At 38.7% G+C, this 14,123-nt stretch overlaps 1 protein-coding gene across 1 annotated transcript in view; it reads left to right on the plus strand.

Annotated features, from left to right (window-relative positions):
• LOC130575107 (hormonally up-regulated neu tumor-associated kinase-like) overlaps window positions 1–14,123 on the plus strand; it is a 72,713-nt gene that overhangs the window by 18,855 nt on the left and 39,735 nt on the right. The window contains exons 8-9 of the mRNA XM_057368793.1: window positions 2,118–2,337; window positions 3,026–3,601. Coding sequence (XP_057224776.1) covers window positions 2,118–2,337; window positions 3,026–3,601 — 796 coding nt within the window. The remainder of the gene's footprint in view (window positions 1–2,117; window positions 2,338–3,025; window positions 3,602–14,123) is intronic.

Raw genomic sequence — 14,123 nt, forward strand, 5'->3', positions numbered from 1 at the left:
AATTCTAATCTAAAACTGAAAAAAAAAGTCTGTGGAAATTACTTTTCATGTGCAAATCCCCTGCAATTGAAAAAACAGTGTCAATCATTGTACTTGCACCATCTCTTTGAACACAGAAGTTAAAATTTGTACATGCAAGTAATAGTTTTGTTGTATGCAAACAGATGTGATTCTCATTTTTCTGGCTGCAATTAGAAAAGTCTGTTGAAAGCTTTACCCTTAAAAAAGCATAAGATCCTTTCCATGTTCAAATTTGAGCTATAAGTCATCAGATAAACTTAAAACACAGCCTGTCCTTTTATGCATCGTAGTTTCTCCAAGCAATGTATTTACATTTTATGTGTCCTGCTGTAGAAGAGGGAGCTTTAATGATCACAATTTGCCATCCAGAATTTTATAGCTAGTTCTTGCAGAAAATAGCATTTCTGCCAAAAAGCTTCCTGCCCAGGTGCTTAACCAATTAGCTCTTAAGAGGTCTGGCAGTAAAACCAGTCATGGCAAGTTTTCCGATATACTGTATATAAGGTGACAGCTTGCAAAATGTAAGATGAAAATTTGTTTTCTTAACTAGCAGTGTGTAAAATCCTGGGAGACTATTTGATTGMATAGCCTAAAATACTTATGACATCTCAAACTCCCAATTGATCTAGTGTGGTTTTAGCAATATGTTGTCAACTTAAAAATATTGTATTTATTTTTATAAATACTTTCAAAATAATTTCCCTAAATGTGATTGGGTACTACAAATATGTAGGAAGGATGGGGTGACCCCACAAGTTTGAGGTTTGGGGCCCTTCAAATCTTTCCAAACATTTTTGCTAACTCACAAAATGCATTCAAGCTATCAAAAGTGCCTTTTCTCCACAAATTACACCCACTTTTTAAAATGGCATGCTAGATTGAAAACATATTTTTCACTAGTGGAGTACTTTGCAATGCAAAGAATAGAAGAAAACCATGAAAAAGATAAATACACCATAGTAAAACAAATTACCTCTCTGATTCTGGAAGCAAGAAGTTTGTATTATGTGGGGATGGTAGTAAAAAGATCAAAACTCACAACAGATAATTCTTGAAGTGGTAGCCATGTAATGACAAAGTGAGTCTGTCAAAGATGATATGGAGAGCAGCAAAAAAACCCTTGGTATTGGACTGGCATATCCATGTGGGCAGTTGTCTTTGTTTCACAAACCACATTTCTTTTTCAGGAGTGCCAGTTCTGATAGGAGACGTTCTATGGCAGAAGCAGCGCAAAGGGCAGTAGGCTCATGACAGGACTTAGTTCTGTAGGAAGGGATTTATTTTTTCTATTCTTTGCTTTGCAAAGTGCTCACCTTGTGAAAAACATGCTTTAAATCCATCATCTTATTTCATAGCCCTTGTATTTTCACAAGGTTTTGATAACTGAAACTCAGTGTGTGTTTCAGAGGCTGAYGCAGTGAGGACTCTGAAAACTTGGATCAGAGGATAGACAAGGGACTTACGTATGAGAACATATCCCTTGTGCATGGAAGGTGCTTGTAGGAGTGAGGGAAATGRCACTGCAGCAAGGAGTCCTGAAGCCCATGCTCTTGTTGTGATGKACAGTCCTGTTCCCTCAGCTCCATGGAAGTCTTCCTGCTTCAATTCCACTGMCAAACCTGCCCAGATCTGTTCGAATCTTGTGCTGACTGCCCTCACAGCAAACAGCAACAGTCCCATGATAACCTGCCTTCTGGATCAGGGAGTGGCTCACAGCATTCTGTAGGGTTTCTGCATTGCAGTAGAAGCTCCGTGGTACCTTGAGTTTTCTCACACATTTTGGGAGACTTTGTGAGCCATAAGCCTCAAAGGAAGTGCTATGGGATCTCCAAAGATGGCACTCTAGCATCCAGTGGATTTGCATGAAAACTTTCTCCCTGCAGTCCGTGTGGTAAAGGGAAAGGTCTGCCAGCCCATGTAGTGTTGGGTTTTGGGGAGAACCTCTGGCATAGGGTCTGTTCAGATGAAATGTTGATGTGTCTAACTAAGACTGGTGTGAAGACAAGATTTCCCATTAAATATTGTAGTGTGATTTCTTTTAAAGTTTAATGTGCTTTTCTCTTCCCATGATCAAATGGYGTCTGACCATTTTACAGAGGGAATATGAAGCAGAAAAATACAATATTAAATCTGATAAACAGCTGAACAAGGAGTCAGAAACTAAAATTTCCCAAAAGGCTGAAATGGACACCCTGGAAAAMCTCCGAAATTATGGCAATAGGGCATTTCCTGCTGTATTAACCCTGGCAATACCAAATGTTCTTCAAGAAGATGAGATCACAATTGCATTGGAAAACCAAGAAAACTTGTCAAAAGGTATTGTTCTCAAATAAGTCTCATCATGTTAGTTCAAAAGGGTTAAGGGTTAAATTTGTTTGAGGAAAAAAAGGGAACATGATTCTTGAAAATGTTATAGAAATATCTCTGCATTTTATTTTGGAATTATGAGTAATTTTGAGCAATTGTTTCCCAGGCTCAAATCTGGTAAYAGATTTCATTTAGATCAGGTGAAATAGCAGATGAACACCTGATCCAGTGTATACTCTGCAGATRCTGAYCACAAATAACTGCCCCRTGTCCATGTGTAGGTTARTTCCTCTATGAGTACCCTGGGATGGTACTAGTAGCTCTAAGGCACTTCCAAGAATAGACACTTATGAGCAAAAAGGGGCATTTATTTACATTCCTAGAATGAATGTGAGCAAGGTGCAAGGGTTAAAACTTCACTACACTCAATTAGGGGTTGTACTCATACTCATGACACCAAGTTCCACAGTCTCAAAATTATAGAAGATGCACAGCACTGGATAAATGAACTCCTCACCATTTGCCTGAAATCCTTAGTGYAAAATTTCATTCTRTGTCAAGATCTRCTTTTATTTATGCCTTTTCAAATAYGGATTTTATTATGGGATGAAGCTGATTTGATATTAATATGCTATTTTCTTGAATATACCATTCCAGGAGAATGATTTGTTCTATATTTTTTCTACATTCTATTTAGTTTCCAAGTTCACAGGCAAAGAGTTGGTTCACTGTGGGCCTCCTAAGTCATCAAGCAAAAGTATGCCATGTGAGCCCATTTATCAGCCACTTTTGGACTCTCAGAACAATCAGAATGATTTTGAAGACTTGACAGAAGCCAGAAAACCAGGTCTTCATGAGAAATCCCCATCCACATCAGCAAATATACAATCTCCCTTTTCAAACATCCAAGCAATGGCAAGTACAAGTAAAGTACCTCCACGGKCCCTGAGGGAAAACAGAATTATTAYCAGAAGTCCTTTTCCTCRTCAGGACATGAAGTTTAAAGACTTTCTAAAGGCRGTAGATGACAATATTTACATCCCAACACAGAGGCAACTTGACAAAGATGGCACTGACTTCCTTATGATTGACTCTCCCCAGTTGTCACCCTTCCCCAGGCTGCAACAAGCTACCCTGAGAGAAACCCTGCCTAGAAAGATTTCCTTGCTGGGGACAACACAGGAACATACAGATATCTGCCCTCTGGTTATAGCCAATGGTTCAAAAACACCAATATTACCCATGCCCCAACAGCAAAAGCTCACCATAAGAAGTATGAGGCAGATTAAAGAAAATCCAACTAATTTCTTCAGTAAGAAATCTAAGAAAAACTTTATTCAACTCAGACACATACCTACAACTRCAGATGTAAATCTTCCAGTTATATGCCCACCATACCAAACCAGGTCGGGAAAAAAAACAGAGATTCTGAGGTTAAATTTTGCATAAATAAGACACCCACAGACTGTCAGAGGAAMAAAGGGTGAAGGAGAAGGTAAGAAATAAAGGTGGACAGAAAGTGAGCAAGAAAAGCAAGGCAGGAGAKATGAACCCAGCCTTAAAATAAGAATCCTTCATACACAAAAGAATTWCATAATTGAAGCTCTGTATCCTCTGATACCGACCAAACACAGAGCTACAAATTTTGTGGAGCACACCAAAGACACAGAAAAACAGATGCCACTGTAACAGAACAACATCATGTATATTTAGGCACAAAAGTGGACACTGAGGACAGAAGATGTGATTTTAAATATTTGGTACCAACACATATATCATCCTAAACGTGTCACTTGTGCTTACGCATTTCTTAGGGAAATAAAYCTGGGCAATCAATCTGCATTAAGCTGTGAACATGACGCAGAAGGTAAAAAACCAGCAACAATGAGTGAATAAACAATCTGGGGGGGATTGCCACAACACACAAAATAGTCATGGCACTGATAAATTGTTTGTTTCTTTGCTTGTTTATTAAACTGTGTGTATTCTAATTAATGGAGGTTATGCAACCTAAGTCCCCTGAAGGAGAGTTAGTTGCATTTTCTTTGTAAATTTAACAACTTAATTAGTGATGCCTATTTGTAACTGTTTGCCTTTTCAACGTTTGTGCCTTGCTATTGAAAACATGCATTTGCTTTCTGTTTCAATGTGTTATGGTTCTCAGTTAGGTTGTCACAGTACTAAGCTTTAACCCTGTTTCTGTAGTCAAACAAATTTGTATCTGTTTAGATCCCTTAAGTTCAACAGATTTGAATTTGACTGACACCAACAGAGGTGAGAATACAACGATAAAGTTCATACTTGATGCTCTGTAAGTGCCCATATAAAAGAAGTGCAAAGTGTTTTTCTCAGAAAATCTGATTTCCTTATAATTTAGGGAATGTTTATGTCTTGAATATGTTTTAAGTTTTGAATCTCCCTTAAAAACACTTATTCTTTGAATACACATTTTGAAACAGATGGATTCTGCTGTAAGTTTACATTTCAATTCACTGTTTCATTTCACAACACTGAAATTTTTCATTCTGGACATGAATCATAAAATCATAGAATCATGTATCTTAGAAAAGACCCTTAAGATTATCAAGCCCACCACCAAACCATATCACAAAGAGCAATACCTACATATCTTTTAAGTATCTCCAGAGATGGTGATTCAACCACTTCCCTGGGCAGTCTGTTCCAATATTTGACAACCCTTTCAACAAAGATATTTTTCCTAATATCCAACCTAAACCTGCCCTGGTGCAGCTTGAGGTCTCTTATTTCTAGGACTGTTTTACTAAAAAGGAAGGGACTATCCCTTTTTCTGCCCTGTCTGGCCCTTTAAAGGTAACAACAGGTTCCCAAAGAGACAGTTTCTGAAGGAGAATTTAGCTATTTCATCACATCAATAGCAATTCCTTGCACAAAATATCTTCATGTAGAGTTGCTGCTGGGATGACCCTGSATCTGTCTTTACGTCCTTCAAGTCAGTCTCTATGAGTGGATCCTGCCATTTTCACAGTCTGTCAATGCAATCACAARAGATTCCCAGACCTCAGTTTCATAGGTTTTCCATTTACACATAGGAAATGACACCTTTTACTTCTATCCTGTTTCTGAGTCATATTAATAAGTTCAACTGCTTTATGTATTACCAGTTTCAACGCAGTTCTGTTTTTCAAATCACAACTGTTTTCAAGTCAGCAAAASAATTTCAAACCACAGGAAATTCTGAGCATGAGGTACAAATATGCACATACACAGAGCTATCAGGAAGAAGAATCAAAACTACAGTCAGAAAAATATGAAAAGAATGCCACTGCTTTCATTCTCCACTTTTAATTATGTCATTCTTTAAAGACATAAATGAACAAGATTAATAATTCAGACTGTAAAGGGAAGCCTTTGAAAATCCCTGAATAATTCAGAAGTTTTGATGTTATATAGCCATTGTCAYAGTGATCCACCCATCCTGGGTAAGATGCTGAAGAGAAAATGAAGTGACTGACCCATTCTCTCACAACCCTCTCATATTACAGTTTAAAAACAACAAAACTCCACAAATCAGAAGGCCACAAAAAGAAAAAAGCAGCTCATATTCRCCAGTGTCTATACCAGGAAGATGATGAGAAAGGGCAAACAGGAGCATTATAAAAATGGTGTTAAAACTACACCTGACCTGCAGCCCAAGGACATCCACTCCTTTGACTTACCCAGACTCTAATCATAAACTATGTGAAAGATTTAAGAAATTCAGATAACATTCATCATACAAAAGCTATTTTAAAAGGCTTGCCAAACTGAGAGTGAGCCTGAGAAATATATAAACACATATTTCTTTCTATAAAGCAGTGCTTAGAATTTTTCTGTCTCCTATACATAACATGCATTTGCTTCATCCATCTAACTATAATTGAAATCTTTCAGTATCATGATGATAATGAACCCTATATACCTTCCTCTCTTGCACCACTTTTTCAGTTCTGGTCATTATTTTGGTCATTTTAATATCTACCTATAATATCACATAGGTAGATATTAAAGAAAAATGTAAGGTAGTGAACTTAAGAAGCCTTGTCTTCTAAAGAATAAATGGTTGAGATTTGTGCTAGGACTCCTGGCATAAAACATTCCAGAATGAGAATCATCCACCATTCACCTGGCTTTAGTATTTGGGGTCCAGTCCCTTATACACTCATATTTTATGGCTAATCCTTTAGTGAGAAAGCCAGAGAAGGCTTTCAAAAAATAGTTATTTCCAGCTAGGAAGGCGCTGTTATAGAGTTTAAGACATCTACCACCACTCAGGAGAGTGGGCAAAGGGACAAAGGGAATAAATAGAGTCAAACACCATGAGACATTMTCAGACTGAGATTTTGAGGAGCAAGGAGATCCTGCAGCAGGACTTTGCTTACCCAGCATTAAACAGAGGAGACAACTCTGACTTAAGGCAGTTGCCCAGACTATTTTGAAGTCACTTGAGATTATGAACATCTGAAAAACAGGGAAAGTAAATTTGGTTTGGAGGTCCCTGAACTGACTCTTCAAAGGTTTTCCAATGGCACTGCCATAAGGATTTCTTGATCCAATATCTGGGGCTTTGAGTTTCCATAKACTGAGGAACAAGAACTGAGCATTCATGTCAGCTCACAAACATTTTAGATAGGACTCTTTCTTGGCCTATGCAGGAGCACAACAGCAGAGTTTTAAGTCTTTCTCTAGAGCATACATCAAAGGCTCAGAAAGGTAGAAAGGAGGATCARATATGTCCTTAAACTTAATCAGATGGTGCTAGGCAGTCAGATATTTTACTGGGGACATCTGTATTTAGTAACGGTAACAGCCTTCTGAGGCCTGAAAGACTGAAAGAAGACTGAAAACCACTTTTTACAAATCCTTTCTTAGAAAGTAAGTCCTCCATAAAGCAGAAAGGAAGTGTTCCTCTAGACAAAAGAAGGATTTGAGTATCAAACCCATCCATTGTAACAGCTCCAAAAGGCAATGAAAAGCACGAGGGACTATGTTACACAAGCCTTTTCTATGCTAATAAATACTTAACTCACATCAGCAGTTTCTACAGCACACTTTGATGGSACCAGAATGGAAAGCAAAGAAGTTCCCCAGCAAAGAATGAGCTCCTTGGTTCAGACCTTCAGAGTGTCCTCGCAGRGAAGTACAAACCCTTGTGGGTATGGCAGTATTTCAAACTGCCAAGAGATCTCTTTCACAGAACACAGTCTGTACATCTGCCAGACATCCTCTCTTGGCCAGCCTACACCCTTTCCTAGCAGGACTGTGATTCCCACATCAGGGGGATGCTGCTCTTTCTAGGCATTTCTACTTCCTGCTTCCCATATGCTTTAATAGCTCAGCATTTCTTCTGCAACTAAACCAAAAAATAACTCCCCAAGATGATTGACATGTAACCATTTATATACATGTACAGGCTTTTATGCAYAGGGTGACACAGAGAGGTGCAGAGGATATGCTGTTCCATGATGGATGTGAAAGATAAATCTGACACTGCGTTTGCCCATAATGCTTCCCTTTTATTGCTACAAGGCCATCCCTCTCCTCAGACATCAAGTGAGACAGACAAGTCATAGAGATGATGATACAGTCTTGTTATTACARCCTTCTAGGGAAAGAAGACCATGTTCCAGTCACTTCACCATTTTCATCAGGATTCAATGACCCAATCCTGCAGCTAAGAAAATTTATGTTTCAGAAAACCCACCACAAACTGTTGGAAACCCTCTAAGTTTTCCCTGCTCCAGTGTTCCTGGTTTTCGTCCAGTAAGTTAATTATTTTCCTTACACAAAAGAAGCAAACAAGCATCCCTTGAGTTCCCAAAGGCAATCCTTTGAGAACAATGAACATTTGATAGACTTCTATGCCCATTAAATATATAGTGAAGATGGGAAAATTTCCCATAAATCCTGAAAAATATCCTGATAGCTCTCADTACATGAAGCTATCAGCTATAGAACATCTGAGCTCCAAAGTACAGCTACCAGCTACAGATCATATATTATACATCTCTACGCAATACCAGAAAGAATTTCTACTCTGCTGTTGCTGCTTTCTCTGCAGGAATCCCTCTGCTTCTATGCCTAATTCTGCTTTTGCCCTGTGGATATCACACAAGAAATGCCAAGATTTCAATGTATAAACAAAAACAAGTGGTGTGGTAGAAGGAGCACCTCGTAACAGCCCAGTTTAGAAGTATTGACCAAAACTTRGCTTACTAATAACTAAGAGCTGGGACCCTTCTACAAAAGCAAGGAAAGCAAATCATGGCTTAGGCTTGACCAGTTGCATTGAGCTTAACACCATCCAGTGACTGAGCACATTAGTTATGCTTTATGCCCTCATAGCCTGCGTTCTCTACAGATTTTTTCACTTTGATTCACCCTGTGGAAAGGGACGCCTRCCCACCGCATCCTCGCTTTTGCTTCACTGTGTCTATCATTGACCCAGAATTTGCATGTGGAAAAACCAAGCTCAGTTCAGTGCCTGAAATAGAAATAAAACCTCCCTTCACATGGCACAAAGTTGCTTAAAAATGTTAATCTCCCTTATTTTTATGATGTGTTTAATATTAAATGTTCCCATATGGGTACAGCACGGCAAACCATGTCCTTCCATTTAAATAGCCTGTTTACTTTAAAATCTGAAACTAGCYACAAATTTAAACCCTTTTTGTTTTTGTCCACCTGGAAAAAATTATTAAATTCTTAAGTGTGCATTGTAATAGGAGCAAACACCGAAGAGTGTGAATTCTTAGGTTTCAATATCTATTTAATTTGTTTTGCATGTAAGCTTTCAATTTAGATTTAATAAGATTCTAATTGCATTTTTTCAAAACTACCAGTTGATTATTGGAGACATATTTCTGTAGGATTAACTTACACAGTTTGGACTTTTAAAATATTGTTTTAAATAATAATTTAATATTTTATGATTTATGCTACTAAATTTAAATACAGTTCGTGTAAAATAATTACGGAATGATTGAAAGAAATAAACTTATTGAAATTAACCATTTTATGAGAGACRCACATCTACTATGTAATTATTCAATGTCAATATGTGTCTTCAGAAAGCTGTGGGCAATTAATATGTGAAGGGTGCTTAGTTATAATTTAGCATATTGTGCAATTAAAGCCAATCAAAAGTTTTGCTATTTTCCATATAGCTCAGAAATAGGAAGAAAATGTATTACCATGTTAAATTAAACGAGCTGAGCAGTTTCAGTTCTCAGATCTGTCTCAGCTGCTTTTTGCCACTTCAGCAGTACAAAAGAGCCAGAGACCCAGCAGTCTTTCTCTCCTGATGGTCTTTCCTCAGGGGAAATACTGAGTAATTCAAAGCAGGAATAGTGGCTGYATGCCACCTTCTCTTCTTTGGCTGGAGGGTGTAGTATCAATACCACATTCCTCTCTTGCTGCCAGATGTATTCTTCAGGCTCACAAGTAGCCAAGATTAATTTATAATAGCTTTACAGCAGCCTAAATATCTATAAAGTAATTTTTGCCTCACTAATCTGGCACCACTTGCTATGGAGGATATGGACCTTTAAGCACATGAAGGTCTTAATTAACTGTTGTCTTGGGCTAACTGTAGACTTTAGACCTGAATTGAGAAGGCATTAAAGTCACCTGGAATCTGTTCCTCTCTCTCACTGGAACCTGCACAGACCCCCAGCATGCTGTGTGCTCAATGGAAACACCACTCTTTTGGCAGGCAAGAATCTCCTGGAATAGTTATTACAGCGGATATTATGGGAGGGCTGCAGCAGCAGAGATGTTAATGAGATAACTTCTTTCTTCTTTTTCACAGATTTATTTTTATGCTTTCATAAATAATGGTTCTCATTCCACTCACTATTGTCCTGACATCCCTCACTGTACTCCCCCCCCAAATATTATTTAGAGCATTGTCTTTAGGAGTTTGAAGGTAGAAACTGCCTTTGGCTCTGTTCAGATCAAGTCAGTCACGTGTTTTGATTTTTACCATTAGCTTTATGTCTAAAACATGAGCTAAATCAGGCMTCCAAAAAGCACAGCCCAACATTCAAGAGGCACTGAGCATTGGAAGAACCAATAAAGATAACATCTGCCTTTACTCCTGTGAGTAAAACTGCCCCCAAAAGAACAGCATTGCAGAACAGCAGCAGAATGACTTATCTTCCCTTAAGTGCTTCTAAAGGTGTTAGAGGCACCTTCTGTACCCACCTTCCTTTAGTGCTAGTTCATAAGAGAAATTAAATATTTGCCATCATTATTTTACTTAATACCACTTCATGTTAAAAGTTAAATTTAAGAAACTGCTGTATGTAAATTTAAGAAACTTGCTGTATGACAAGTAAGCCAAGCACATGTCCCTCTGCACACCATCAGGAACCTCCAAATAGCTGGAAGTCTTCTGGTGATGCACATCATCACAGGCTTGGTAACTGCTGGAGACCACACTGATGATGGAGCTGTGTTCCGCTGCCATGAATCACTCTTCACGTAATTAAAACCATTATTCAGGCCAGAACACAACAAAGAATAAAAGTCTGGAACCCCAGATTTTGATGCTTGATCAAAGTCCTTGCTTCTTGTGCAATGTGGTGGCACTAGCCTGCCGGGCTGCTGAAGGCAGCTATCAACCACTGCAAACATGCCAACAGCCCAGTGTAGGTTGGTAAYGGCAACAATCATTCACAAAACAAAGGTTTATTTGGAGCTGAAATACAATTGAAGTCATTGTTTTTTACGCTTTTGAAAACCAAAGACTAATCAGCCTGCTCTGTCTTTATGTTTACTGAAGAGAAATATGTCAATGGAGTATGGGACTGAGTGACAACAGGCATGAAAACAGCAGAGATACTCCATCTYATTTTTTCTCCTCATTTTTCACTAGGCAGATGTGTCCCAGGCATTGCAGTGCCTGAAGTCTACCAGCAGAGTCTATGCAGYAGGGGAAGGCAGGGTCAGGGACAACTAAACCAAACTGAGCACATGCAATGCATGGGAGCAGATCAGCTGCATCTAWGGGTGCTGAGGGACCTGTCTGACATCATTCACAAGCGTCATCGTCACTGCACTCAGGGGAGGTTCCTGATGACAGAAAAAAGGTCAGCATCACACGCGTCTTCAGAAGGGACTGGCAGGGTGATTCAAACAGCGTCACCTCAGGCCCTGGCCATATTATGGAGCAAATCCTCTGGGAAGCCCCTGCTGATCACATGAAAAGCAAGAAGGGGATTTAGCAAGAGCAAATCATGCCCTACAAATCCCACTGATTTCCCTGATGAACTGACCAGCTCCATGGACAATGGAAGAACAAAAGGTGTACATCTTGACCTCAGCAAGGCTGATAGTGTTCAGTTTTAACAAATGACTGAAGGGACTCAGCCTCTTCACAGGTGATACCAGACAACATGCTGGAGCTGGCTGCTGTTCAGCACCTGGACAAGCTGAAGGAATGGGCTGATAGAAACCTCAGACAGGCTGAAGCAAATACAAAGTCCTGCATYTGTGAGGGAATAGCTCCATGCAGCAATAAGGGCTGGGGCTCAAGCATCTGGAAGAAYTTGGCAGAAAAGGATTGGGGCATCCTGATGGACAATATGCTGARTGCAAATTGGCAGTATCCCTTCACTGCAAAGGTCAGCTGAACTGTTCTGGCAAGAATTAATACTATTTCTGTAAATCAAAATGTTAGCCTCTATTTGGCTCTTAGGAGACTGCACTTGGAGTAGTGCATCCCATTTTAGGCTACTCAGCACCACAAAGGCATGGACATGCTAGGTGAGCCCAGTGGACAGCTAGGAGGATGGGCAGGAAGGAGATCAATCCTTGTCCAGGATGCACAAGAAGAGGCTGCATGAGCTGGATTTATCCATTTTTCAGAATCGAAGGCTCAGGGRGAGCTTACTGTTGACTGTAACTAATTCATGGAAGGGAATATGAAAGACAGAGGGAGTCTCTCCTCAGAGGTCACAGGCACAAAATAAGATGTAAGAGAAGCCAGTTGGAGCTCAGTTGTATCAGAAATTCTGATCACATAAAAGGAGAAAACTTTTTACCACAAAGCTGATCAAACACTGAAATAGGTTTCCCAGCAGATTTTCAAAAGCCAGGCTGGACAAGCCCTGAGCAACTGGACTGTCTTTGAGCAAGGAACTGGATTAGATGAACTCTAGAGTTTTCTTCTAACCTGCACCACTCTGAGGTTCTGTTTCAGGAAATGACAGACACAAATACATTTACTCTCTGGGGATGTCCTTTTTTTCCATTGAATATAAATGGAGATAGAGCTGGCTAGCTTAGAGGTGCACTATCCACATTTAAATGGGATCAGTTATGAGAGAGAAATATCACTTTTAGAACAGAAAACTTCAGTAAATAGTGACACCGTAAGCACAGTGTTTCACATTAAACACTAATAGAGCATTAGTGTTTAGTAAAGACTGCTAGATACAGTAATCCTTGGAAAAAATCCTAGTTTATTAGAGGGAGATGCTTTAACTCTTAGTTTCTTTCCTATCTCCTATGTTATACTTTGCAGAATTCACAAATTCTGCAATTTGAAATCTGAATTTACAAAAACAGAAATACATTTGAAAAGTACAATAGATTATTATATACCTTATATGTAAATATACAATTCACAACATACAGAAGCATACAYCCTTTTTTGTAAGTTTCAAACACTTGGAGTGATGTAAAACAATCTTCTATACAGTCCTAAGCATCATCTTTAAAAACCAGGAATTCCATCATKAACATGACTGGATCCCAGTTTAGGTAAGAAAGGACCTTATTAGATACAGGACACTTTAAGCAAGAAAATCTTGATTCTGAAGTTTTCTTTCCTCACTTTGCTTTCCATAGTCTATTTTTACTTCTTTTTAGGTCTCTTGTATATCAGTATCCCTTTCTCCAAAATATCCCACAGTGAGGCTGACTGGGAAAGGGCTGTAAGAGTTTCAGTCTGTGTGATTAAAGCAGACTGCTAGAGTGTGCATTTTAGTTTAGCTGGGAAATTGCATTATTTTTTTCTAATTGAAATATATATTCATGTTTGATTTAGGGAAGGAATGAGAATTTTTGTCTACCAACAAAAGCTTCAGGAAGAGCTCATTATTAAGGCTTTTCAGTTGGATGCTTAAGTGAGGTAGTGTAAACAAACCCTACAAGGTTATGTGGCAATATATTGTGCTTTTCTGTTATGGAGTTGTGTGATGGTGCCATTTTATTGGATTTCATTTGTTGTTATTTTTAAAAGGCACATCAGGGATGATGTTGACTCATACTCTGACATATTTGATGACCTTGTTCCTACTCAATAGGGACATATTCCAMAGAATTTCTCTTACCTATTGCACCCTTCTCTGAGGCACGAAGTATTTTTTTATATGTTTTCTGGGCAGATAATCTGGAAAAAAATTCCCAGGCTCATCCACACAGAGGATATTAATATTAGTTCATTTATGAGCAGCAAAGGACAAGAAGGTATGGCATGTAAGTACCTGAACATCTGATTTCTACAATAACCACGCCTCTAAACTGAGAAATTTAGTGCTTCTTTTAAAATTGTGTTTACTTATTCATTAAATTAGTCTGGGTTTGGATAAGTCTGACCCATGTGTATGTCTTTACCTCATTTCCTGTAAATGGTAATACTTACATGGTATGGAATACTTCTGAGACTTTCAAAAGATGTGCTATATTTTGCTTTGAATATCTAATTTGGCCCATTTCCCAGACAACTAAACACTTTCTAGACTTGGGTTGTATTTTCTCCATGATGTCTC

Source organism: Malurus melanocephalus, unplaced genomic scaffold (genome assembly GCF_030028575.1).
Source record: "Malurus melanocephalus ecotype Western Australia unplaced genomic scaffold, MMel_1.1 scaffold_4, whole genome shotgun sequence".
NCBI lineage: Eukaryota > Metazoa > Chordata > Aves > Passeriformes > Maluridae > Malurus > Malurus melanocephalus.